General features: G+C 52.3%; 2 protein-coding genes across 10 annotated transcripts in view; one reads left to right on the top strand and one right to left on the bottom strand.

Annotated features, from left to right (window-relative positions):
* CKAP5 (cytoskeleton associated protein 5) overlaps positions 1-4,578 on the top strand; it is a 94,715-nt gene extending 90,137 nt beyond the window's left edge. For 4 of the 8 annotated variants that reach the window (XM_069555609.1, XM_069555612.1, XM_069555611.1 and 1 more), the window contains exons 41-44: positions 354-437; positions 519-678; positions 3,568-3,719; positions 3,866-4,578. In XM_069555609.1, the coding sequence (XP_069411710.1) occupies positions 354-437; positions 519-678; positions 3,568-3,719; positions 3,866-4,111 (642 nt within the window). In that variant the 3' untranslated portion in view covers positions 4,112-4,578. The remainder of the gene's footprint in view (positions 1-353; positions 438-518; positions 679-3,567; positions 3,720-3,865) is intronic. The other 4 variants (XM_069555614.1, XM_069555615.1, XM_069555617.1 and 1 more) reach the window with 3 other exon arrangements.
* Positions 4,579-7,632: 3,054 nt separating this feature from the next.
* On the bottom strand, positions 7,633-22,688 carry F2 (coagulation factor II, thrombin). Of its 2 annotated transcripts, none has more exons than XM_069555619.1 (14): positions 21,904-22,688; positions 21,396-21,559; positions 20,767-20,791; positions 20,487-20,537; positions 19,008-19,113; positions 18,774-18,910; positions 17,268-17,582; positions 16,835-16,963; positions 16,632-16,758; positions 15,410-15,577; positions 14,751-14,924; positions 14,327-14,508; positions 8,034-8,104; positions 7,633-7,898 (listed from the first exon to the last, which is right to left on the bottom strand). In XM_069555619.1, the coding sequence occupies exons 1-14, from the start codon at positions 21,980-21,982 to the stop codon at positions 7,755-7,757; spliced, it is 1,872 nt and encodes a 623-aa protein (XP_069411720.1). In that variant the 5' UTR covers positions 21,983-22,688; the 3' UTR covers positions 7,633-7,754. The 2 variants fall into 2 exon arrangements, with proteins under 2 accessions (XP_069411720.1, XP_069411719.1); XM_069555618.1 differs by having other exon boundaries at positions 21,396-21,616; positions 21,904-22,133.
* Positions 22,689-24,486: the final 1,798 nt, after the last annotated feature.

The raw sequence follows: 24,486 nt of genomic DNA, 5'->3' as shown, positions 1-24,486 counted from the left end.
CTGTCTTCCTCAGGGCCAAAGGTGGAGGCTCAGGGATTAGTCCAGTCACCTTGAAGTTCTCAAATATCAGCTCTCACCTTGTGCTTTTTGTCCCTAACAAAAGTTTCTGTGTCCATGCCTAAGGCATCGATCGGTCCCCAGATAAATGTAGGGAGGGACTTTCCCCCCTAAGTTTAGTTGAAAACCTGAGACTGTTAATGTTTCTGCTGCAGCCTCCGCAGCTCTGCTTCTGTTATCTGCGGAACATACCAGGAAGGACTGAAGTTTGAGAGAAGATATTCGTGTCTTATCCAACCACTGGTTCCTAACTAATAACTCAGATCTAACCAATGGTTCCTTCCTTGTGTCTTTAGGATGAAAAATCATCAAAGGCCAAAGTGAACGATTTCTTAGCTGAGATTTTTAAGAAGATTGGCTCTAAAGAGAACACTAAGGAGGTGAGAGGGGAAAGGTTGACCCAAATGGGGATCTGCTTTACGGAAAAGAGTCACTAACATCTGTCTCCACCTCCTTTTCAGGGCCTAGCAGAGTTATATGAATACAAGAAGAAATATTCAGATGCTGACATTGAACCATTTCTGAAAAACTCCTCACAGTTCTTCCAGAGCTATGTTGAGAGAGGCCTTCGGGTGATTGAGATGGAGAGGGAGGGCAAAGGCCGCCTTCCCACCTCGGCAGGTACAGCTCCCCCCCCCGCCGGCGCCTCCAGGGCAGGCTCAGGCCGCTCCCTGCCTCGCCACCAGGCTGCCGCTGGGTCTGCGTTTCTGTCCCTGCCTCTCAGGCGTAACAGCCACAGTGAGGCAGAGTGGCCAGCCCTCACTCAGCCTTGATCCATGTCAGGGTCCAGCACCGGCCGTGCGCTGTCCTTGGAAACAGCCTCTGCGCTGGGCCTGGGCCTCCGCGCTCTCTTGGTCCCCTCCTGCCTCCCTGCTGCCCCCAGGGCTCTCTGGCCGAGTCTTCCTCTCCGAGCGCTTAATGTTGTTGTCGCCCTGGGTTCTTACTCTCACCTCCGTAACTAATCCTACTTCTCTCATCACTTTAAATACACTTTCTATGCCAGCAAAGCCCAATTTTCTCTGTTCTCCAGCTCAGACCTCCTCCCTGCTCCCAGCTGAGAGCTCATGCCTGACATCAAACACCAAGTTCCTGGTGGTCCCCAAAACCTGCCCCAGTTGCGTTCCTCTCCATCTCACTGGATGGCAACTTTGTTTTTCTGGTTTGCTTAACCCCCAACTTTTGAGTTTTCTCTTCCCCTCCGTCAGGGAATCCCTGTGAGGGACTTGTCACGTGGTCCAGTGGTTAAGACTCCGTGCTTCCAGTGCAGGGGACGCAGGTTCAGTCCCTGGTTGGGGAACTAAGATCCCACTTGCCACATGGTGCAGCCAAAAAAAAAAGAGAAATCTGACTTGACTTGCCAACATACAGGGAATCCACCCGCGCTTCCGCCCTCCACTGCCACTCCCTGCTTCTCTTACGCAGATTATAGCACTGAGCCCCATCTCCCATAGTCACGTCCACACAGAGCATCAAAACCACGCTCCTCAGACACTTTCCAAAGGCTCTCCCTTTCATTCAGCGGAGCAGAAAGCCTTACACGAAAGGTCTGACATGATGTGGCCTCCTGATCCCTCTAGAACTGTCTCCCTCCTGCTGCCCTCTCTGACTTCTGTCCCATGGCAGCTTCACCGGCCCCCTCGCCATCCCTGGGGCACGCCAGGGCCCCCCTCGCCATCCCTGGGGCACGCCAGGCACACACCTTCTTAAGGCCTCTGCGCTGGCTGTCTCTTGTTTAGATTGCTCTTCTCCACGACAGTCTTGCTTCCTCCTTCTCATCTGTGTCAGTGAGGCCTGGTCCACAGCTTGCAACCCACCCACCCCGCCTCCTAGTACTTCACCTCCCCTGACACACACCGTAAAACATGATGTTCATTAGATTGATTGATTGATGTCTGTTTCTGCTAAAATTTAAAATTCACAAGCGTAAAGATTTTTATCCATTTTGTTGCTTGGCACATAGTAGGCACTCAGTAGGTATTTTGTTGACTAAATATGAGTGCCTGTCCTGATGTTACGCTGGAATATTACTGTCCGCACAGTGAAAAAAGCCTGTGTTAGAGAATTACTGCTCAAGGATCTAGAGACAAAAGGAAGACTTCAGAGGTGTGGCAAAAAATAGCCCAGAGCCTTAAACCAAAACAAGGTCCAGCTGCTGCAGTCCTCTCACCAGGCAGAGCCCTCACAGTGGTCCTGTATTTAGTTCTTTGCAAGGGCAGTGGCGCTCACCTACTCTTAGCTCCAAACTCTGTGCCTGTGAGACTTCATCTGCGCGTCTCAGGTTCTCTCACCACGTACCTTTCTAGGCTGCCGTGTCACTTGTTTCTTATTTTTTTGTTGTTGTTACTGGGTTTTTTTGGTTTGTTTTTGTTTTCCCCATAGTTGGTCTTGTCCTTAAATCCCGTAAGTTACGCCTCTTCACGACCCAGAGTCCCTTCTGGAAGCACAGTGAGCTGTGTCAGGGGCCGCATGCGGGCGTCCCTGGTTGAGGTCATCGGGACAGGGCCTCCGTCTCTCATGTCCAGAGTCCTTTCTGGGAAAGTTTGACATTTGCAGCGCAGGCATGTGACCCCACCGGTAACTGAATGCCTGAAAGTGCTCAGGCTTCCCACGTCTCTGCGTTATTCTCCACTTTTCGCCCTCAGCATATTCTCATGTGTACATGAAAGGATCCCTGTTTCTCAGGAGTAGCCTGCTTTACTTTGTTCTGTTTGCCAGAGAGGCTTTTCTTCCCCGTTCTCTTGGCTTATGTGATGTCTTTTCATTGATATCAAATTGGATATTTTAAATGCTTGCATTTTGTGGTGGTTCTCAGAAATTTAGAACAGTGGTAGATTTTGTTTTGGTTTGATATGGCTCTGGTTTTCCCCACTCCTCCCAGAATATTGATCTCAATGCTCCCGCTCCTCCTCCTCTCTGGACACCTCAGTTTCCTCCTCTTCTCCTGAGCTCCTTGCTGTCCTCCCTGATTGGAATAAGAGCGTTCCCCTGTGTATCACCTGGTCGAAGTCAAGTCTGATTCTTGAAAGTATTTAAAGTCCTTTAGGGTCTTTCCTTGGGCACTTAGCATTCACTCAGGAGTAGCTCAGGCTCTTTGGATTGCCCAGTGCAGCCAGGGGTGACGAGGATAGACCGCTGCGGAGCTCAGGAGGCAGAAGGGCGGCCCAGCTCAGCACTCAGCACCCTTCTGGGGCCTCCCTGGTGGTCCAGTGGTTAAGACTCCTTACTTCCATTGCAGGGAGTGTGGGTTCAGCCCCTGTTCAGGGAACTTGATCCCACATGCCACAACATGAGACCAAAAAAAAAAAAAAATCCAGTGCTTTTCTCTTATCAGTTTTGGAAGTTCTCATTAAGTATATCTTATGTATCTCAGAGTATCTTTTATCACCAACTCCAGGTAGTCATCAGGTAGAGTGGTTATATTCAAGGCCCAAATTGTTCCCTTCAGTGGGAGATTTAACAAGGGCAGTCGGGGCAGGGGTATATCTGAATACTCCTACATTTCCCCCTTAGGCATCTCCCCTCAGATGGAGGTCACGTGTGTGCCCACCGCCACAAGCACAGTGTCCTCCTTAGGTAACACAAACGGAGAAGAGGTGGGGCCATCCGTCTACCTGGAGAGGCTGAAAATCCTCCGGCAGCGATGCGGTCTGGACAATACAAAGGTACTGCTCGTCTCCTGTGGGGCGGGGAGGGTGGTGACCAGCAGGTCAGGTCAGGGTGGCCAGAGAGGCTGCGACCCAGCCTTGGCGTGTGTTGCTCCAGAGCCACCTCCCGACCCGCTTGACAGCACGCCTCCTTCTCTCGACAGCAGGATGACCGACCTCCGTTGACCTCTTTGCTCTCCAAACCAGCAGTTCCCACCGTGGCCTCCTCCACAGACATGCTGCACAGCAAACTCTCTCAGCTCCGCGAGTCGCGGGAGCAGCACCAGCACTCAGACCTGGACTCCAACCAGACCCACTCTTCAGGAACCACGACCACCTCCTCCTCCTCCACAGCTAACATTGATGATTTGAAAAAGAGACTGGAGAGAATAAAGAGCAGTCGCAAATGAACCGCCCCCCTCCCCTGGCACCCTGCAGCTTTAGCTGACTAAGCTAGGAGTCCTCATAGTTGCGGCGGCCTCGCAGGCCTAGTGTGCACAGACTGGCTGTGTGTATCACGCCGTGGACCTGGGGGAGGAGTCGTTGTGGCACAAGTCTTTTGCACATCGTCCGCTTCTCTCCGCCAGCATCCTGCCTCTCTAGAAGACTGTCTGTGTCTTAGTTTAGTGTACAGACCTGTAAACAGCGGGCCTCCTCTCAGCTCAGACTAGTTTCCATATCCTTTTTCTTTTTAATTGCTCATTTGTAAAGTTGTCCTAATCTTTCCTAGCTTTTAACTATTAGAAACTCTTGACTAGTTTTCCTTTGAGTTTGTGAGCTCTTGTAGCCCTGAAGGGTCACTGTATTCTGTATGAATGCATGGCATGATACAACTAATTTAAGAGTCTTTTATAAATAAAGTTTGCATTAACTATAACTGTGTTCCAAGATGCTCCGTGTCAGGGAGTGTTGGGCAGCTGTCCATTGCCTCTTGAGACCTTCTGGGTGCTCAGCCAGTTAGAGAAAGGCCCATCATCGCTCCTTGCGGAGCTCTACGTCTTCATGGCCCACAGGCTTGATGCTGTCTTTCACTCCTTTGGAATAAGAGGAACTCAACTCTCCTGCTTTCCACATGCAGCTCCTAGGAGAGCAAAGAAATCTTTCTTCCTTGTTCTGAGATTTTTAGTCACGATGTCCATCCCATCATCACCATGGTTCCGAAGAGCTCTTGGGTCTCCTGCCACTTGCTGCCTGGGCGCGTGTGATCTTGTGCCCAGGGGTCAGCTGGGCCACAGCAGCAGTCACAGAACAACCAGACTTGGGGCCACCCTCCTAAAGAAATACGGAGAGCACAGGGGCTTCCTGCCTGATTAGCAGAGTCTGAATCTAGACGAACAGTTGCTTCACACTCTGTCTCAGTAAAGACTAGAAATAGGGCTTCCCTGGTGGCCCACTGGCTAAGACTCCACAGTTCCAAGGTGTCCAGGATCTATCCCTGGTCAGGGAACTAGATCCCACATGCCTCAACTAAAAATTCAACTAGCCACAACTGAGATCTGATACAGTTGAATAAATCATGTTTTTAAAAAAAAGCTAGAAATAAGCTGAGGGCTCACCTCTGCAGTACACTCCACAAGGCCCCCTTCCACAGTCAGAAAACAGTTAAGTTAAAAGCACTTTTCTACACACCTCTTAACTGGTGTTCAAGAAATGAAAGGGTGATGGGAAATGAATCCTCTGTTGATTCTAGTCATGATTTTCAGATGGTCCACATGCTGCCTGAAACAATTTGTCTCTCCCTTCTAATAGGAACATAGAAGTAAGCCTTTCACTGAAAGGAAGACAGGAGAAGGAACGTATTTAGAAGGAATGGCTGTGCTTGGATCTCGAATTAGCACAGCTAATTTGAAAAACCAAAGTGATCATCAGTCTTGTGAGAAGGTACGCCCTTGTTGGAAAAAGCAGATTTGGGGTATTACAACTAAGAATGCCTTCCCCCTGCTCTGGGTTAGAGCTCTAGGCTGCCAAGATCCTGCACGCTCACTGAGTTTCCAGTTTTTACCAAGTTTCTGGTCAACTAGAACCTAAGAATGAGGCACTCAGTCCTAATTCTTCCTTGATGTATTTTTAAAAAATGAGAATGGGAAAAAAGGAGAGGAAGGGGAGAGGTGGATAAAGATACCTACCTTAGGTCCCCTCCAGCCTTAAACCATGAAATCTAAAGATCTTAGCTCCTAGGCCCAGAAGGTGACCACCCATGCTCCCCCCACCTCTGAGCCTGGGGTTGAGAATTCCACGTGCTAGATGTGGTCACCGAGAGATCAGTGTCTCACACCAGAGGCAACTCCCTGGCACACACATCGTAGGCTGCAGTGCCCACTTCCCTGAGTCAAACACACACCCAACAGGAAGAGCAATACGCCGAGGTCAGCTAGAAACTAGAGCTACGTAGAAGGGCAACGATGTGTCAGAGCTACGTGCCGTCCCACACACTGCCCTCCGACCACCGCACACTGAAGCGCGTGCTGTGAAAAGACACCTTCAAGGTTCCATGCCTCTTAAGACTGTCCAAACCCTTTAAGAATCCACTTCCACAACTTGTTTCCATTTCTTAGGAAAACAAATTACTCCAGTCTGACAACCACGGTGGGAGTGGAAATTCCAGGCAGCAACAGCCCCACCACTAGGCTTTTTCAGGGGCCAGAGAAGAAAGTGGCCGAGGAACTTTCACCACACCAGGAGCAGGGAGAACGAGAGCAGCGGTGACGCGTGGAGAGCTGACCAGGTACCAGCCGCTCTGCTAAGCACACAACGCCAAGGGCCTCTAATCCTCAAAACCTTATTAGGTAAGTAATGTCGTCATACACATCTTATACATAAAGGAACCGAGGCTCCAGGAAGTCAAGTAACTTAACCGTGTTTATCCCCCTGCCCTTTTTTTCCCCCCTGCACTTAGTGGCCTGCAGAATCCTAGTTCCCTGACCAGGGATCAAACCTGGGCCCCAGCATTGGAAGCGCAGAGTCCTAGAGTCCTACCACCAGAGGATTCCCATGATTTTCCTTTTTAAGGCTGACGCCAAAATATGGGCTTCCCAGGTGGCTCAGATGGTAAAAAATCTGCCTGCAATGCAAGGCACCTGGGTTTGATCCCTAGGTTGAGAAGATCCCCTGGAGAAGGGAACGGCTACCCATTCCAGTATTCTTGCCTAGAGAATTCCACGGACAGAGGAGCCTGGTGGGCTACAGTCCATGGAGTCACAGAGAGTTCGACGCGACTGACACTTTCAGGCAGCCTGATGCTGGGGTCCCTACTCCAATCTGCTATCCCACAACCCTTGAGAGGGAAGACACTTAAAATACCGAGCCTTTGAGGGGCATAGGTCTGATACTTTAATAATCCGTGCTCAGTCACATCCGACTCTGCAGCCCCATGGAGTAGCCAGTTGCATTTCCCAGGCAAGAATACTGGAGAGGGGTGTCACTTGTGGGGGGAATCTTCCCAACCCAGGGAGCGAACCCTCCCCCGCCCCCCGCCTCTTGCCTGTCCTACATTGATTGGCAGGTGGAGTCTCCCTCCAGCACCACCTGGGAAGTCCCTTAATGACGTTAGATGGATGTAACTATTCACCCCTCACTAGCCTGCCCTCCTCCTGCCTCTTCTCTGCAGGCTCGTCCCAGGACAAGCTCTTCACACTCCGGCACAGGCTTCAGTATCTCTTATATTTCAAGTCAGACTTAGACCCTGCGTAGCCATGTGGCCTTGGACAAGGTACTTCTCCAAGGCTCAGTTACTACCTTGTATGAGGATTACATGAAATAATCCATGAACGCCCCAAGCCTGGAATATCTGAAGTGCTCCTAAGTCCAGGCTGCCATCTCCCCTCTCACCTGGCCCTGTTCTCGGGGTGGCGGGTCCTTCGCGTGCCGCTTGTCCAGTGGTGGGACAGCCTCTTCTGAGCTGCCCCATGAACAGCACTGGGAGTCCTGAGGCTCGTTGATAGAGTCTCTTTTATTGAGAAAGATAGTTTTAGGAACAAACCACAAAAATAATTCTTTCACTGGATTGGCCTCTGTGATTTTGCAGTGAGAGGAGCCTGGATTGTGGGTGGCTCCCTAACTTCCGAACCGATCAATGACCTTCTGTATCCACCTCTTCAGGCGGAAGACGTGTGTGTAGAAGCCATATTTTCCATCCCTGTCACAGCCTTCACCCCATGAGACGATGCCCATTTGATACCAGCGGTTGTTAGAGGGGCTCTGAGGAAGAAACATGGGGGTTCCAATAGAGTCAAGTCCAAGGGAGGGTCAAGCGATTGTTCCTGAAACCTCGGGTCCCTCCCCATCTACCCAGAAGGATCTACCCACCAGCTCCGGGCCTTCGGAGACGCTTACCTTCATGACGAAGGGTCCCCCGCTGTCGCCCTCACAAGCGTCCCCTCGTTTGCCTTCCCCAGGCTTGTAACCTTGAAAGAGAACCCCAGTGCTCAGGGAGCGAGCAGCTCACGCTTCAGCCACTCTCCCCTCCAGAGATGCTGCGGCTGAGTGCCCCCGACTGCTAGCCCTCCCCGACTCTGCGCATTGCCTCAGCCCACACATCCAGCCCAGGCAGGTTTTGTCAGCTCTGCCTTCAACACGCAGCCCCAGGCCAGCTCCTCTCACCGCTTCTGCACCCGGGCCCATCACACACCACTCTCTCCCCGAACTGCTGCTTTCTCTGCCTCTCCTTTCGCTGCCTCCAAGCCAGTCTCCACCCAACAGGCAGAGTGACTTACAAAACCCACAGACTGACAGGCAGCTGAGAAAAAGGGCAGTTGCCTTTATCCAAACATCCCCAAGCACCCTCCACAAACAACGCAGAGGAACTCAAAGAACAACAGAAGCTACACCGCCAACATAAGTGTAACCCAGAGAACACCCAGACTTCAAGCTGCTTTAATGTATCTAAAGGCAAAAGTGTTAGTCGCTCCGCTGTGTCCAACTCTTTGCAAATGCACAGACTGATGCCCACCAGGCTCCTCTGTCCGTGGAATTCTCCAGACAAGAATACTGGAGTGGGTTGCCATTTCCTTCTCCAGGGAACCTCCCCAACCCAGGGATCAAACCCACGCCTCCCCCTTTGCAGGCAGGTTTGCAGGTTCTTTACCATCTGAGCCACCAGAGAAGCCCATTAGTTAGACACATTAATTAATGTACATTTACTAATGTATCTAACTATACATTTAATATCAAAACTTATGTGGAGATGAGGAGCGGAAAATATCTTCTAGGTCAAAGAAATAGACGCATATGAGTTAGGAATCTTGTAAATAACCCCAAATCTGCAAACTGAATAGATGAAAACCAAGTAGATCTATACAAAGATACAACAGGACAACAATAAACACGAACAAAAATAGCTCAGCCAACAAAAATTCCCAAACACAGACATGAAACAGAAGAAAACTGTGACTGAATTAAATATCAAGCGGGGAATTCCCTGATGGCCTAGTGGTTAGGATTTCAGGCTTTCACTGCTGTGACCCTGGTTCAATCCCTGGTTGGGAAACTGAGGTCCTCCAAGCCGCTCGATAGGGCCAAAAACAAGAAAAGATATCCTCAAGCAAAATTTTGGCATGTGAAAAAGAACGAATCAGAAATTCAAAAATTAAATGGACAAAACAACAGTAAGTAGTTAAAAGCAGAAAGTGGGTGAAATGGAACTCAGACTAAGGGAAGAAAGGAAGCAACGGGACCGAACTAATATGTACAATATAGTCCAAGAAAACTTCATAGAAATAAAAGGTCAGATGTGCATATTGAAAGGACCCACTTGGAAGCTGGCAAAGCTGATCTAAAACACTCAGCTCTGAGACCTAGCCTAAAAACCTGAGACTTCAAAGATGAAGAAAATACCTTCAAGGCCTCCAAGCGAAGAAACCAACTCCCTTGCAAGAGCAAAAGAATTACACTTGGCATCAGACTTGGAAAACAACATTCAAAGTAAGTAACAACAAATTCAAGGGAGGAAAACTTAAACCATGGATTTTATAGCCAGTGCTGCTGAACTTGAGGTATCAAGGCTAGAGAAAACCAGTTAGTTACATACAAGAACTCAGGAAATTCTTAACCCATAAAACCCTCTTGAAAAGTCTGCTAGCGTACAAGCTTCATTCAACTAGGAGATGGATGCTTCAACGAAAGGGCTGATTAACTTCCGACAAGCAGAAAAAATACAATGAAAAGTATGAGAGGAGAAAAGAAAGAAGTACACTCACTGACCGTAACTCCCTCCTATTGACGACACAACAGTTCAGTGTCAGCTTCAGTTCAGCCGCTCAGTCACGTCCAACTCTTTGCAACCCCACGGACCGCAGCCCACCAGGCTTCCCTGTCTACCACCAACTCCCAGAGCTTGTTCACACTCAAATCCATCAAGTTGGTGATGCCATCCAACCATCTCATCCTCTGTCGTCCCCTTCTCCTCCCACCTTCAATCTTTCCCAGCATCAGGGTCTTTTCCAGTGAGTCAGTTCTTCACATCAGGTGGCCAAAGTATTGGAGTTTCAGCTTCAGCATCAGTCCTTCCAATGAATAGTCAGGACTGATTTCCTTTAGGATGGACTGGTTGGATCTCCTTGCAGTCCAAAGGACTCTCAAGAGTCTTCTCCAACACCACAGTTCAAAAGCATCAATTCTTTGGCACTCAGCTTTCTTTATAGTCCAACTCTCACATCCATACATGACTACTGGAAAAACCACAGCTTTGACCAGACAGACCTTTGTCAGCAAAGTAATGTCTCTGCTTTTTAATATTCTGTCTAGGTTGGTCGTAGCTTTTGTTCCAAGGCACAATCATCTTCTAATTTCATGGCTGCAGTCACCATATGCAATGATTTTAGAGCCCAAAAAATAAAGTCTGTCACTGTCTCCACTGTTTCCCCATCCACACAACAGTTAAAAAACTAGAAGAAACTAAGGGCGTTTCAAAAAGGGGAAAGACCAAAGATAATGACCAGAGCAAAAATGCAGCCCTTCCTAGTTATATGAAACTGTTTGAAACAACTCACAACATCAACAACACATCTGGATCAGGAACTGCCAACGGACGTACAGTGCAGTGGTGGTTCAAGAAGTTTTGCAGAGGAGACGAGAGTCTTGAAGATGAGGAGCGTAGCGGCCGGCCATTGGAAGCTGACTAAACGATTGAGAGGATCATCAAAGCTGATCCTCTTACAGCTACACAAGAAGATGCTGAAGAACTCAATATCGACCATTCAACAGTCGTTTGGCATTTGAAGCAAATTGGAAAGGTGGAAAAGCTCAATAAGTGGGTGTCTCATGAGCTGACCACAAATCAAAAACATCATCTTCTCTTATTCCACACAAAAACAACTAACCGTTTCTCGACTGGATTGTGATGTGCTCGCTGAGTGGACTTTATGTGACAACCAGCTCAGTCGCTGAACCAAGAAGAGGCTCCAAAGCGCTTCCCAAAGCCAACTTGCACCAAAAGAGGGCTTGGTCACTGTTAGCCGGCCTGCTGCCCGTCTGACCCTCTACAGCTTTCGGAATCCCAGAGAAACCGTTACATCTGAGACATACGCTCAGCCCCTCGACAAGATGCACCAAACCCGCAATGCCCGCGGCCGGCATTGCTCAGCAGAAAGGGCCCGATTCTCCCTCGTGACAACACTCGACCGCACACTGTGCAACCCACGCTTCAAAAGCTGAACGAACGGGGCTCAAGTTTTGCCTCATCCGCCATATTCACCTGACCTCTCGCCAACCAGCGACCAGGCCTTCGAGCATCTCAACAACTTTTTGCAGGGAATGACGCTTCCACAACCAGGAGGAGGCAGAAAATGCTTTCTGAGAGTTCACTGAATCCTGAAGCACAGATTTTTATGCTACAGGAATAAGCAAACTTATTTCTCACTGACAAAAACATGTTGCTAATAATGGTTCTAATTTTGATTAATAAAGATGTGTTTGAGCCTAGCTATAATGATTTAAAATTCATGATCCAAAACCGCAAAAAAAAAAAAAAAAACGCAACTACATTTGCACCAACCTATTAATACTTCCTACACTGATGTTGTGAACCCCTCAAAGTCATCCATGCATTTTGACCTCTTTCCATGAATCACAAATGTTCTTAATGGCATCTAGAATGGTGAGTCCTTTCCATAAGCTTTTCAATTTACTTTGCCCAGATCCATCAGAGGAATTACCATCTATGGCAGCTATAGCCTTATGAAATATATTTCTTAAAATCATAATACTTGAAAGCCAAAACCACTTCTTGACCCACGGGCTGCAGACTGGATATTGTGTTGGCAGGCATGGAAACATTAATCTTGTGGAGTCTTGTGGTGTGTCTTCATCAGAGCTCTTGGGTAACCAGGTGCATTGTCAATGAGAAGGAATATTTTGAAAGGAATATTTTTTTTCTGAGCATCAGGTGTCAACAATGGACTTAAAACAGTAATCTATATTGTAAACAGATGCGCTGTCATCAGGCTTTGCTGTTCCATTTAGGGAACACAGGAAGAGTAAATTTAACATAATTCTGAAGGGCTGGTGGCTCAAGTGGTAAAGAATCTGCCTGCAATGCAGAAGACCTGGGTTTGATCCCCAAGACAGGAAGATCCTCTGAAGAAGGCAATGGCAACCCATTCTAGTACTCCTGCCTGGAAAATTCCATGGACAGAGGAGCCTGGCTGGCTACAGTCCATGGGGTCACAAAGAGTTGGACATGACTGAGCGACTAACTCTTTAAGGGCCCTAGGATTTTCTTAAGAGTAAAGGAACACTGGCTTGAACTTTATGTCACCAGCTGTATCAGCCCCTAACAAGAGAGCCAGTCTATCCTTTAAAGCTTTGAAACCAGGCATTGACTTCTCCTCTCTAACTATGAAAGTCCTAGAGGGCATCTTCTTCCAATATAAGGTGGTTTTGTCTGCACTGGAAATCAGTGGTTTAGTATAGTCATTTTCATGAATTATCTTAGCTGAATCCTCTGAATAACTTGCTGCTTCACATTGCACTTGGATATTATGAAGAGAGCTTCTTTCCCTAAACCTCATGGATCAATCTCTGCTAGCTTCTAAGTTTTGGCTTAAGGGAATGTTGGGGCTAATTCTGTCCAGACCACTAAAACGTTCTTCATATCACCAATCAGGCTGTTTTGCTTTCTTATCATTTATATGTTCACTATAGAAGGCAATGGCACCCCACTCCAGTACTCTTGCCTGAAAAATCCCATGGATGGAGGAGCCTGGAAGGCTGCAGTCCATGGGGTTGCTGAGGGTAGGACACAACTGAGCAACTTCACTTTCACTTTTCACTTTCATGCATTGGAGAAGGAAATGGCAACCCACTCCAGTGTTCTTGCCTGGAGAATCCCAGGGACGGGGGAGCCTGGTGGGCTGCCGTCTATGGGGTCGCTCAGAGTCGGACACAAGTGAAGTGACTTAGCAGCAGCAGCAGCACTTTGGGGGGACAGGCTCACACTGCACGGCATGCAGCATCTTAGTCTCCTGACCAGGGATTGACCCTGTGCCCCCTGCAGTGGAAGCATAAAATCTTAACCACTGAACCGCCAGGGAAGTCTCTAGAATAGCACCTTTAGTTTCCCTTTAGAATTTTCCTTTGCACTTGTAGCTCGGCTAACTGTTTGACACCAGAGGCCTAGGTTTACATGCCTTGCTCCTTAAGCTTAATCATTTCTAGCTTTTGATTTAAGATGAGACAGGTACAGCTCTTCCTTTCACTTGAACACTTAGAGGCTATGGTAGCGTTATTAACTGGCCTAATTGCTATAGTGTTGTGTCTCAGAGAATAGAGGCCCGAGGAAAGAGGGGCAGTCAGAACACAGTCTGCTGGCTATATGGGTGCAGCTCATGATGCCCCAAAACAATTACAATAACAACATCTGATCACAGATCACCATAACAAATATAATAATGATGAAAACATTTGACACATTGTAAGAATTACTAAAATGTGACACAGAAACACGAAGTGAGCAGATGTTGGTAAAATGGCTCCCGTAGACTTGACACAAACCTTCAATTTGTACAACAAACAAAAAAACCACAATATCCGGGAAGGGCAATACTGCAAGGCAAAACCCTAAGCATCCATCGATAAACGAACAGATGAAGAAGACAGACAGCATTACTCAGCCTTAAAAAAGAATGAAATTCTGCCATCTGCCATAACATGGATGGACCTAGAGGGTAGTGTGCTTAGCAAAATAAGAAAGACTGAGAGGGATAAATACTGTGTTATCACTTATCTGTGGAATCCGAAAAATAGAACAGATGAATATAACAAAACAGAAAGAGACTCACTGACAGAGAGCAAACTAGGAATTACCAGTGGGGAAAGAGGGATGCGGAGGGGCAAGACGGGGCTGGGGGTTAAGAGAGAGAAACCACCGCACACAGACTGAATAACCAAGATATACTGAACAGCACAGGGAAATACAGCCATTATTTTGTAACAACTTTAAATGGAGTATAAGCTATCGACACACTGAATCACTATGCTGTACACCTGACACTAACATTGTGTCTCAACTATGTTTAAATAAAATGTATAATATGCAAACAAATAAAGCGAAGCCAGGACTTGAACACAGGCCTGCGATGTTAACGGGTCTCACCCTCCCACCCCAGCCCCGCCACACCCAGGGGACTTGCCGGCACAGAACATGTTCTCGGTGATGCGGATCCGGGTGGAGTCCTTGCACACCGGCCGCTCCACGAGAGGCAGGTTGACCACCTGGAGGACGCTGGGCTGCACCTCGGCAACGCTGGTGGTCCACGTCTCCCTCCGGTTGCCCCAGCCCGTCACCCGCCCTTTGAACCCAACCCGGAGCAGCCTTTGGGGAAGGGAGAAGGACCCAGTGAGAACAGACCCACCCAGGAGCGTCCCGGCCCCAGCACCACCCCTTAGAGACCCGAGCCTAAGACCCCCGTGGCAGGAAGGCCCGAGGCCTGGAAATGGGAATGAGCTTCGGCAAGGTGACAGGATGTCAGAGTCGGGCCCAGAACCCAGCCCAGGCCCCCTCAGCCTCGAGCCGCCCCCTCCACTGCCCCCCGGCTGCCCTCCTGGCTGCCCCACTTGGCTGCTGTCTCCTTGTCGGGCAGGCACACAGGGTGGATGTATTCGGAGAACTCGATGGGCCTCTTGAGCTTCAGCAGGGCGATGTCCCGGTCCAGATTCTCCTTCCAGTTGTACCTGGGGTGGATGTAGATCTTGTCCAGCATGGAGATCTTTTCAACCTTCCGCTCATACCTGTGCAGACCCCAGCAGAGAAAAAAGAGAAGCTGCAGGCCACCCAGGGAGGTCGGCAGGTTCCTCAAGGAGGCAAACTGCCTGCCCTCAGGGGCCAGAAGTCAGGGTAAGCAGGCCAGCTCCGCCTTGGCAGGCCCCCAGGCAGCTGCTCCTTGGCCTGAAGCTGCCCCAAGGCTTCAGGATCAAGCAGCCCAGGCAGTAGGGACACAGGCTGCGAGCCCTGACCCAAACAGCCTCTACGCAGGGCTCACGCCTGGGCCGCGTCCTGATGCCTGGAGGGGCGCCAAGGGCAGGCCAGGACTCTGCTTTCTGCCAAGCCTTAGCTTCTCTGTCCCCAGGTCCAAGCTTTAGTCAGGACATGGGCAAGTCGACTTTATAGCAGGGACTGCTGGGTTTTCTACCGCAAGAGACGTACACAGACATACCCCTGGTGTCTCAGAGCCACAGGGCCCGCACAGTTGGCTGCACACCCAGGGCCCCCGTACCTGGTGCGGGAGTGCTTGCCGATGCGCACCAGCAGGTCGGCCTCAGTGAAGTTCTTGTCCCAAGGCGGGTACAGGAGACAGTGGGCGGCCGTGAGGACCCAGCGGTCACTGATGAGGCTGGCCCCACACAGCAGCTCCTGGGGGCTCTTCCGAAAGAGCATCACCTGCCTGAGGGGGGAAGCGGGAAGCATCAGCAGGTGGCAGGGTTGGGTGGCGGGCTGCCCCATTCACCAGCCCTACAAGCAGAAAGGTCCGTCTAGTCAAGGCTGCAGTTTTTCCAGTGGTCATGTATGGATGTGAGAGTTGAACCATAAAGAAGGCAGAGCGCCGAGGAATTGATGCTTTTGCACTGTGGTGTTGGAGAAGACTCTTGAGAGTCCCCTGGACAGCAAGGAAATCAAACCCATCAATCTAAAGGAAATCAATTCTGAATATTCATTAGAAGGACTGATGCCAATGCTGCGGTCCTTTGGCCACCTGATGCGAAGAGCTGACTCACTGGAAAAGACCCTGATGCTGGAAAGATTGAAGGCAGGAGGAGAAGGGGACGACAGAGGATGAGATGGTTGGATGGCGTCACCGACTCAATGGCCATGAGTTTGAGCAAACTCTGGTAGATAGTGAAGGACAGGGAAGCCTGGCGTGCTGCAATCCATGGGGTTGCAAAAAGTTGGATACGACTAGTGACTGAACAACAAAAACAAGCAGAAAGTCCCAAGTTTAAGAACTAATTGGACAGAGCTAACTGCTGGGCCCAGACCGCAGCTTGACCTGGCCACCCTTGGGGACAAGGCATCCACGTGACACGAAAGGGCAGCCACGTGACACGAAAGGGCAGCCACGTGACACGAAAGGGCAGCCACCTGCGTTTTGCATCTCTCCTTCCCCCGCCCCCCCCCCCGCCCCCCGCACTGAGCTTTTTCCAGGCCAGAGTTGGCACAGCTTAGCAGAGCTCTGGGGTCAGAACTGGAATTGAGTCCTGCTATGTAACCCATTCACTAACAGCATCATTTAGACGAGTCCCTTAAGTGCTCTGAGCCTCAGCTTCACCATCTGATTTGGAGAAGTAACAAACCCAAATCTAAACAGGTGCCAGTGAGGACTCGATGCGATGCTGGTGTGGGCTAGATAACCAGTGGAGCCTAAGTCTGTGATCGGAGAAGGCTCCGGGGCGCGGGGTGGGGGGCGGGGAGAGGGCGCGGGGGAGGCGAGGAGCACGCACCAGGGCGCGAGGCCAACCTCCGCGTCCTGACCCTCCACGATGCGCCCCTCTATGTAGGACTCGAAAAGCTCCGCCTCCGTTTTGTCCTGCAGCTTCTTCTTCTCGAACAAGGGTCGCAGGCCACAGTCTAAGGGGCAAGCGGGCCGGTGAGAGGCGGAGCGCCGCCGCGCCCCCGCCTGCACGCCGTGATGCCCGCGCCTTACCGGCCTCCCCGGCGCCGAAGGTCTTCTCGTTGAAGAAGGGCTGGAAATGGTCCTCAGAGGTGCGTCCCTCGATGGCCGCGTCCGGGTCCTCACCCAGCCCGTCTCCCAGGTCTCCATCCACCGGCTCCCCTGCAGGGACCCAGACACGGGCTGCGGCTGGGCCGGGCCACGCCGCACCCGCCGCTGGACCGCCCCGGGCCCCCACCCCGGGGAGGCCGTGTGGCGTGGCGGTTAAGCGCGCGCGCACCCGGGTTGCTAGCGAACCCAGCTGGCGGGCCTCACTGGCCCCAGCTGTGGGCAGGGGCTAGGCGCGCCCCTACCTGGCTCAGGAAGGCCCTCTGCACACGTGGGAAGCCTGAGGCCAGGGAAGGCTCTGCTCCCGCTCTGGCCGCCAGGCCCTGTGCTCTCTCAGGCCCCGGCCCTGCCCTCTCACCGCAGTAGTCCAGGTCACAATATTCAAAGTCGCCAGGCTGGCCGGCCACGTAGCACCAGGCGCCCTCCTCGTCCCCGTCTGGGTTGCGGCAGAAGTTCTCCACCAGGGGCACGGCCGGGTTGAAGTCCTGGTCCTTGCTCAGGGCCTTGGCCTGCTCGCTGCTCCAGGCAAGGCAGGGGGACCCACGTGTGGTCACCGCCAGCCTCCCCTGGTACCCCCGGCCGCGGTCCGGGACGCACATTTCCAGTCCAGGCGACTGACTGGTGGTGGAGCCTCCCGACCGTGGGATCACCTCCACTGTGACTCGGTCCTGGCCTGGTGGGTGAGGAGAGAGAGGGGACAGAGAGCATTGGACCACAGTGGAGCCAGACAGGACAGGAAGCTCTGCTCCATGACCTTTGACCTGTATGATGTCAAGTCACTTAACCTCTCCGAGCAGTCAGTTTGCCTGTGAAAGGGATCGCTAATGAGGTGTTTTTTTTTTTTTTGCAGGATTGTTGAGATTTAAACAAAAGATACCGGCGCAAGTGTCTGGGGCGTGACTAGCCAGGGATAGTGCCCAGGTTTCACCTCCCGCGCGATCTGTACTCGATTGCTAGTGCCCGCCAGGAGTCTAAGGGATTCTGTGTGTTCACAAAGGCCCAGTAGGAAAGAGAGCTGGATCGACTGAGGATGACAATCCATGTTTGGCAGATTGAGTTACTGGCACTAATTCGTTATCTCTGCCTGAATCTACACCCTCTGTCCTGTTATTTTATGAACAAAGTGTAGCCTCCACCTCTCGACCTTGGCCTTGATCACTTGACTTGCTCTGGCCAAAGGCATGTGGGCAGGACTGACTCTGCCAGTTTCTGTGCTTCTGTTCACTGGCATTTCTGCCATTCCCATGGAAGAAGCTGCAGCCTTTCTGCCTCCCTCACCATGGAAGAGTGGACCTGGACCCACCCACCTGAGCAGCCGAGCTCGGCTGGACCCACTGTTTGAATCGGGGCCCCCCCGCCAAGCCCAGCCTACATCTGGACCCCACAGACTGTGGCTGCAAGGAGCAGAGCCACCCCAGCCGACCCCCAGACACATAAAAAAAAATGCTTACTGGTGTCTGCCCCCGAGCTTTGGGGGTTTGTTGGTCATTTTGTGGGCTCTGCAGCACTATTGTGACTATAGCTAGCTGCCACGTGATGGGAATTAATAATGAGAATCATGCAGGGCCTGCTGTACGAGGCTTGCTGTTGGCGCTCAAAAAAGGGCTTGTGGACTGAGATGGTTAGGAAGGGCTTCCTGGAGAGAAGGCCCCGAGCAGGAAGGAAAGCATGTTTAGAATGAGCCACTTCCTGGAAGCAAGTGGAGGGAGAGGACCAGGCTGGAAGTGGACTTGCTCTGGCCTCCTGACGTCACTAACTGGGAAGTGTCGGTAACTAACCCCGGTCAGAGGGCACTGGCATCTCGATTCCTGTCCTGTGCTGCCAGCCCGCGCAGACCCATGGGCCACTGACCGCCCACGCTCACCGCACACGGGGACGCTGCACGCTTCTCTCCGTAGAGTAGGGGATGTGGTGTAGCACCAGGGCCCAGTAATGCTGCCATCCGGGTTGCGGCAAAAATTCTCCCGCAGGTCGGCCCCCGGGTGGGTGGTAAAGTTGATTCTGGAATAGAAAGACGCTCAGCGAGAAGCCTCCCCCCACCACCCCCAGTGTCTCCTCACCCCCAGCGTCTCAGCAGACAGGCCTGCCCGTCACTCACTCTGGCTTATGTGGGTAGCGACTCCTCCACAGCTGGCACTCGATGCCTGACCGGGTGACGCTCATGTTCCCTCGGTAGTTCATCCCCACACCTTCAGCACAGTTGCCTGCAGAGACCCCAGTCCAGGTATCTGACGCTGAGGACTTGTCCACCCGCCCTTCTCTCCTCATAAAGCTCTGTTGGTCCATCCCCTCCAAGCTACTTCTGCTCCATGACCCTTAACCTGCCTTTACTCAGCACTTCCTTTGTACCCAGAAGGTCTACAACCCATTCAACAGCAGGCACCCAACACTCACTGAGCGCCCCCTGTGTGACAGCCATGTGCCAGGCGCTGTACTCGGGACCAAGGACACAGCGACGAATAAGGCGATCAGAGCCACGGTAGGTCCCTGCCCGCACGGAGCTCATATCCAGCGGCTCCCCGCAACAGAATGAAAGCGTGAACAAGGTCCTTAAATCCGGCCCTGGTCTGCCTGTCCTGTTATCTCAGTCCTCAAGCCTAGGGGCCTTTGCACACGCTCTTGCCTTGGCCTTGGAATGCTTGCCTGTTCACTCATCAGGGCATCCCACACATACAAGTAATACTCCTGGGGAGTGGTCCTTGATTCTGCCAGCTACTCCTGGAATTCTCTGGGCACCTGGAACAGAACTTTTCCATCAACTAATTTGATGTCTTGTCTTTTTGCTTTCCTATGAAACTATGAGCTCCCTCATTCTCTTAAAATTCCCAGCACTTGACCATAGAGCCTGACAGATTGCAGAGGTTTAGTGAGAGGTCTACCGGATAAATTACTTAACTGGTGAAAGCATGGCCAGTGGTTAAAGCCACGCTGCGGGGCCTACTGCCATACTAACGGTGTATTCGGGATGCGGTGCCCGGAAGGCCCGGCAGGGTGGTGCGTTTGCACCAGTTTTTGAAGGACGGGGCGGGGTGGGGTGGTTCAGCGGTGAGGACTCTCCACGGGGAGATAATCATGCTAACAGGGGCCAGGATCTGACATAGCGTGGCCTGTTTAGAGAAATGCCTGCTTTCAGGAAGCGGGGGCTCTGGGTTCAGGGTTGGTGCGATGCGAGAGAAGGCTAGAAGGGAATGTTAAGTTCAGAACCCACCAAGTTCACCAGTCTAAGAAGCCTGTGCTTTATTCTGGGGACAACAGGGGCGGTGTTGGAGAACGAATGTGACGTTATCGAAGCTCTGCCTTGGGGACACGGGGAAGACTGATTGGCATGGGCAGGGGCTTGGCTGAGAATGAGGCCTTAGCATTAATTCATTAATTCATTCATTTCCTCCTCCACAATGAATCATCGTAGGGATGATTACCAGGCATACAGCCAGGGGCAAAGACGCATCCTTGACCTCAGGAACAGAAAGGCTATGTCAGCTGCCAGAGGCCACTGCCCCCCACCCCCTGGCCTCGACTCCTACCCCACCCCTACTCTGCACACGGGGGTCTCCCCACCCCCATGTCAGTTCCTCACCTTCCAGACATTCATTGAGCTTTTCTCGAGGATTTCTCGCTGACTCACAAGCTAGAAAAGACCCAGAGACACCACTGAGATTGAGGTGGGGACGGGGCAAGTAAAGGGTGGGACAGCGCTCAGAAATAGAGGAGCGGGCAGGCGATGGAAGGAAGGAAGGAACGGGGCAGGGGAGCAGGGACGGGCGGCTGGGTGGACCAGAAGGCTCTCTGGGGCGGAGCACTCTGTAGCTGGGGTCCCCAGGACTCCTCTCCCAGAGCAACGTCTTCCGCGTGCTCACCTGTGTACTTGGCCCAGAACACCTCCTGAAAAACAAGGCTGAGTATGAGGCTGTGGCAGGGTCCCTTTTGCCTTTTAGAGTCAACTTTGTCTTCTCCCTATGTGCTCCTCTTTCCCTTACTCTGGTTACCCCCTGGGGACGTGAGGGGAGCTGCCTGTACCCCTCCACCCTCCCAGGTCAGCCAAGATGGAAAGGGATTTCTGTGGGTGGAGTAAACTGGCGAGGAGGGGCCCAGGAGGATCCCCCGGGAACGGAAGGCAGCTCGGGGCTCCCGGGACACTGAGCCCCAGGCCTGACGGGAACCTCAGCACCCGAGGGCACGGAAGTCACAGCAGACCTAAAGCTGAGACACGCGGCCAGCGCCAGCCGCTCCAGAGACCCCAACGCAGACAGACGGCTGAAGACCGAGGAGCCCCCCTTCCCTCGAAGCCCCGGAGCCTCGCAGGACCCTGGGGCCTTGACAGAGCCAAGGCGCTGGGCACTCCCAGAGAGACTGAGCTGCTCATCCCGGTGGCCCAGTGAAACACGACGCGATCAACAGAGAGCTGCCGAGTGCCTCGGGCCCCTGCTCTGTGCTCCTGCACCCAGGACCTCTTGGGGGAGCCGGGCCTGCCTCACCGGGGCCTCACCGTGGCACTGGGGGACTCCAGGGCCTCGAAGGCCTCCTCGCGGCTGCACGGCTCCTCCAGGCACTCTCGCTCCAGGTTGCCCTTCCGCAACTCCTCCAGGAAGCCCTTGTTGGCACGGCGGGCCCGCTGGAGCAGCGAGGATGCTTGCTGATGGGCCAGGAACACTGCAGGGGGGAGGAGGGTGGGACGGCGGCCGCCGCGGGGGCAGGAAGCAAGCCCTGCTGCCTTCCGAAACGGAGGGAGGGGGCCTCTGGGATGGCGGCAGGCCCCAGAAGGCTGCTAATGGCAGCCCACTAGCCCCCTCCTTCCACGGGTCACCCCCAGCCCACCTTCCATATTGCCTGAGAGCAGCGGCCACTGTCTGTCTGGCCTGGAGCGCCTGGCCCCTTCCCTGAGCTGGACACGGTTCGGATCTGGGGACCAGCCCTGTTTCTCTCAGTGGAGACCCCAGCCCACAGACCCACACCCTGGTCTGCCAGCCTATCGCAGCTTCCAGTGCCCCCCTTACCATGCTGGCTGTGCGCGAGGCTGAACAGGGCAGCCAGGGCCAGGCAGCTGGGCAGCCGCGGGCCTCGGACGCGCGCCATGGTGTGTCCACTCCCGGCACTTCTCTGCGGGCTGGTCCTGACCCCACCGGGTTAATGTTGAACCAACGTGAAGAAATCAGCCGGGAGGCGGAGGTCGGCAGTTCAGGGCCATAGGGACACGCAGCTGGAGAGCCCACCCCCGCCAGCCGGGAGGAAGCCCCAGAGCGGAGCCCAGAGGTGCTGCCACCGTCCAGCCTCTCCCTCTCTGGGGTCAGTGGGGTCACAGGGTTCTCCTGCAGGCTCCTTCCCACCCTAACGCACGGTGATGGTCGCTTTGACCTCTGTGAGCCTGTCTCCTCCTCTGGGCGGTGGGGAGAGTGTCTTGCTGTAGAGACTGAAGGAGATTCTGAACTTAGGAGGGGCTTAGTGAGCAGCAGCTGTGTGCAGGAAAGCCCGCGGGGGGGCTGTGGAGTCCACCGTCCACACGCAAGGAAATGGAGGGCAGGATGTGGCCAGCTGGGAGCCGGGGTCCCAAGTCCCTTCCCTGCCTGGGAGCCCGGGAGGCGTGTTGTGTGTAGCCGGGAGGAGGAGCCGGGCCCTGGGCCTCCCAGGCCTCCGGTCTGTCTTCGTTCCCAGGTCGCCCAGGACCGGCGGCCCGCAGGAGCAGCTCAGACCCCCACGCCTGCCGGCCTCCGGGGCTGGGCCCTCCCTCTCCCTCTCCCTCTCCCGCCGCCTGTCTGCCCCGGGACCAGGCCTCCCCCACTCCCTGATTGCAGTATGAAGGGTAAATATTAGTCCTGGGTCAAACTGGGACAGAGGGCCAAAGAGCAGGAGCATGGGGCGCTCGGGTTCTGCCTCGCTGTCCTCCGGGCCTGGCCGTTTGCGGTCTGCACTGGGGTCATGTCCAGTGTGGGAAGATCGCAGGGAGAGGCCCAGGGCAGCGCAGGGGACGAGGGGTGCCAGGGAGCCAGGGACCAGGGCTCCTAGGGGTCAGCTCAACTCCTGGGTGGCCTGCTTCCACTGTATATGTATATATATTTACATCATACTTACACTCACTCCTGTTTTTCTATGTATTTTAAAAACTGAGCTTTAGCTTGTATACAACAATGTTGAAACAACTCAGTGTTTCACTCAAACTGTTACTATACACACATCCATGTTCAGTTCAGTTCAGTTCAGCACTCATTCGTGTCTGACTTTTTGCGACCCCATGAGTCGCAGCACGCCTGGCTTCCCTGTCCATCACCACCTCCCGGAGTTCACTCAGACTCACGTCCATCGAGTCCATGATGCCATCCAGCCATCTCATCCTCTGTCGTCCCCTTCTCCTGCTCACAATCCCTCCCAGCATCAGAGTCTTTTCCAATGAGTCAACTCTTCGCATGAGGTGGCCAAAGGACTGGAGCTTCAGCTTTAGCATCATTCCTTCCAAAGAAATCCCAGGGCTGATCTCCTTCAGAATGGACTGGTTGGATCTCCTTGCAGTTCAAGGGACTCTCAAGAGTCTTCTCCAACACCACAGTTCAAATGCATCAGTTCTTTGGCGCTCAGCCTTCTTCACAGTCCAACTCTCACATCCATACATGACCACTGGAAAAACCATAGCCCTGACTAGACGGACCTTAGTCAGCAAAGTAACGTCTCTGCTTTTGAAGGTTGATGATAGCTTTCCTTCCAAGGAGTAAGCGTCTTTTAATTTCATGGCTGCAGTCACCATCTGCAGTGATTTTGGAGCCCAAAAAAATAAAGTCTGACACTGTTTCTACTGTTTCCCCATCTATTTCCCATGAAGTGATGGGACTGGATGCCATGATCTTCGTTTTCTGAAAGTTGAGCTTTAAGCCAACTTTTTCGCTCTCCTCTTTCACTTTCATCAAGAGGCTTTTTAGCTCCTCTTCACTTTCTGCCATAAGGGTGGTGTCATCTGCATATCTGAGGTGATTGATATTTCTCCCGGCAATCTTGATTCCAGCTTGTGTTTCTTCCAGTCCAGCGTTTCTCATGATGTACTCTGCATATAAGTGAAATAAGCAGGGTGACAATATACAGCCTTGACGTACTCCTTTTCCTATGTGGAACCAGTCTGTTGTTCCATGTCCAGTTCTAACTGTTGCTTCCTGACCTGCATACAGATTTCTCCAGAGGCAGGTCAGGTGGTCTGGTATTCCCATCTCTTTCAGAATTTTCCACAGTTTCTTGTGATCCACACCGTCAAAGGCTTTGGCATAGTCAATAAAGCAGAAATAGATGTTTTTCTGGAACTCTCTTGCTTTTTCCATGATCCAGCGAATGTTGGCAATTTGATCTCTGGTTCCTCTGCCTTTTCTAAAACCAGCTTGAACATCAGGGAGTTCACGGTTCACGTATTGCTGAAGCCTGGCTTGGAGAATTTTGAGCATTACTTTACTAGCATGTGAGATGAGTGTAATTGTGCAGTAGTTTGAACATTCTTTGGCATTGCCTTTCTTTGGGATTGGAATGAAAACTGACCTTTTCCAGTCCTGTGGCCACTGCTGAGTTTTCCAAATTTGCTGGCATATTGAGTGCAGCACTTTCACAGC

The sequence above is a fragment of the Ovis canadensis genome, chromosome 15 (genome assembly GCF_042477335.2).
Source record: "Ovis canadensis isolate MfBH-ARS-UI-01 breed Bighorn chromosome 15, ARS-UI_OviCan_v2, whole genome shotgun sequence".
NCBI classification, from domain to species: domain Eukaryota; kingdom Metazoa; phylum Chordata; class Mammalia; order Artiodactyla; family Bovidae; genus Ovis; species Ovis canadensis.
The sequence above is the reverse complement of the archived record's forward strand: the minus strand, read 5'-3'. Positions and strand labels throughout refer to the sequence as shown.

Excerpts from the sequence above, each read along its gene's own strand:
- F2 (XM_069555618.1), bottom strand. The coding sequence starts at position 21,982 with ATGGCGCGCGTCCGAGGCCCGCGGCTGCCCAGCTGCCTGGCCCTGGCT. Across the intron at positions 21,617-21,903 it reads CCTCGCGCACAGCCAGCATG|CAGGGCTTGCTTCCTGCCCC; the intron begins GTAAGGGGGGCA and ends TTCGGAAGGCAG. Across the intron at positions 8,105-14,326 it reads CGAGAACATGTTCTGTGCCG|GTTACAAGCCTGGGGAAGGC; the intron begins GCAAGTCCCCTG and ends TTCTCTTTCAAG.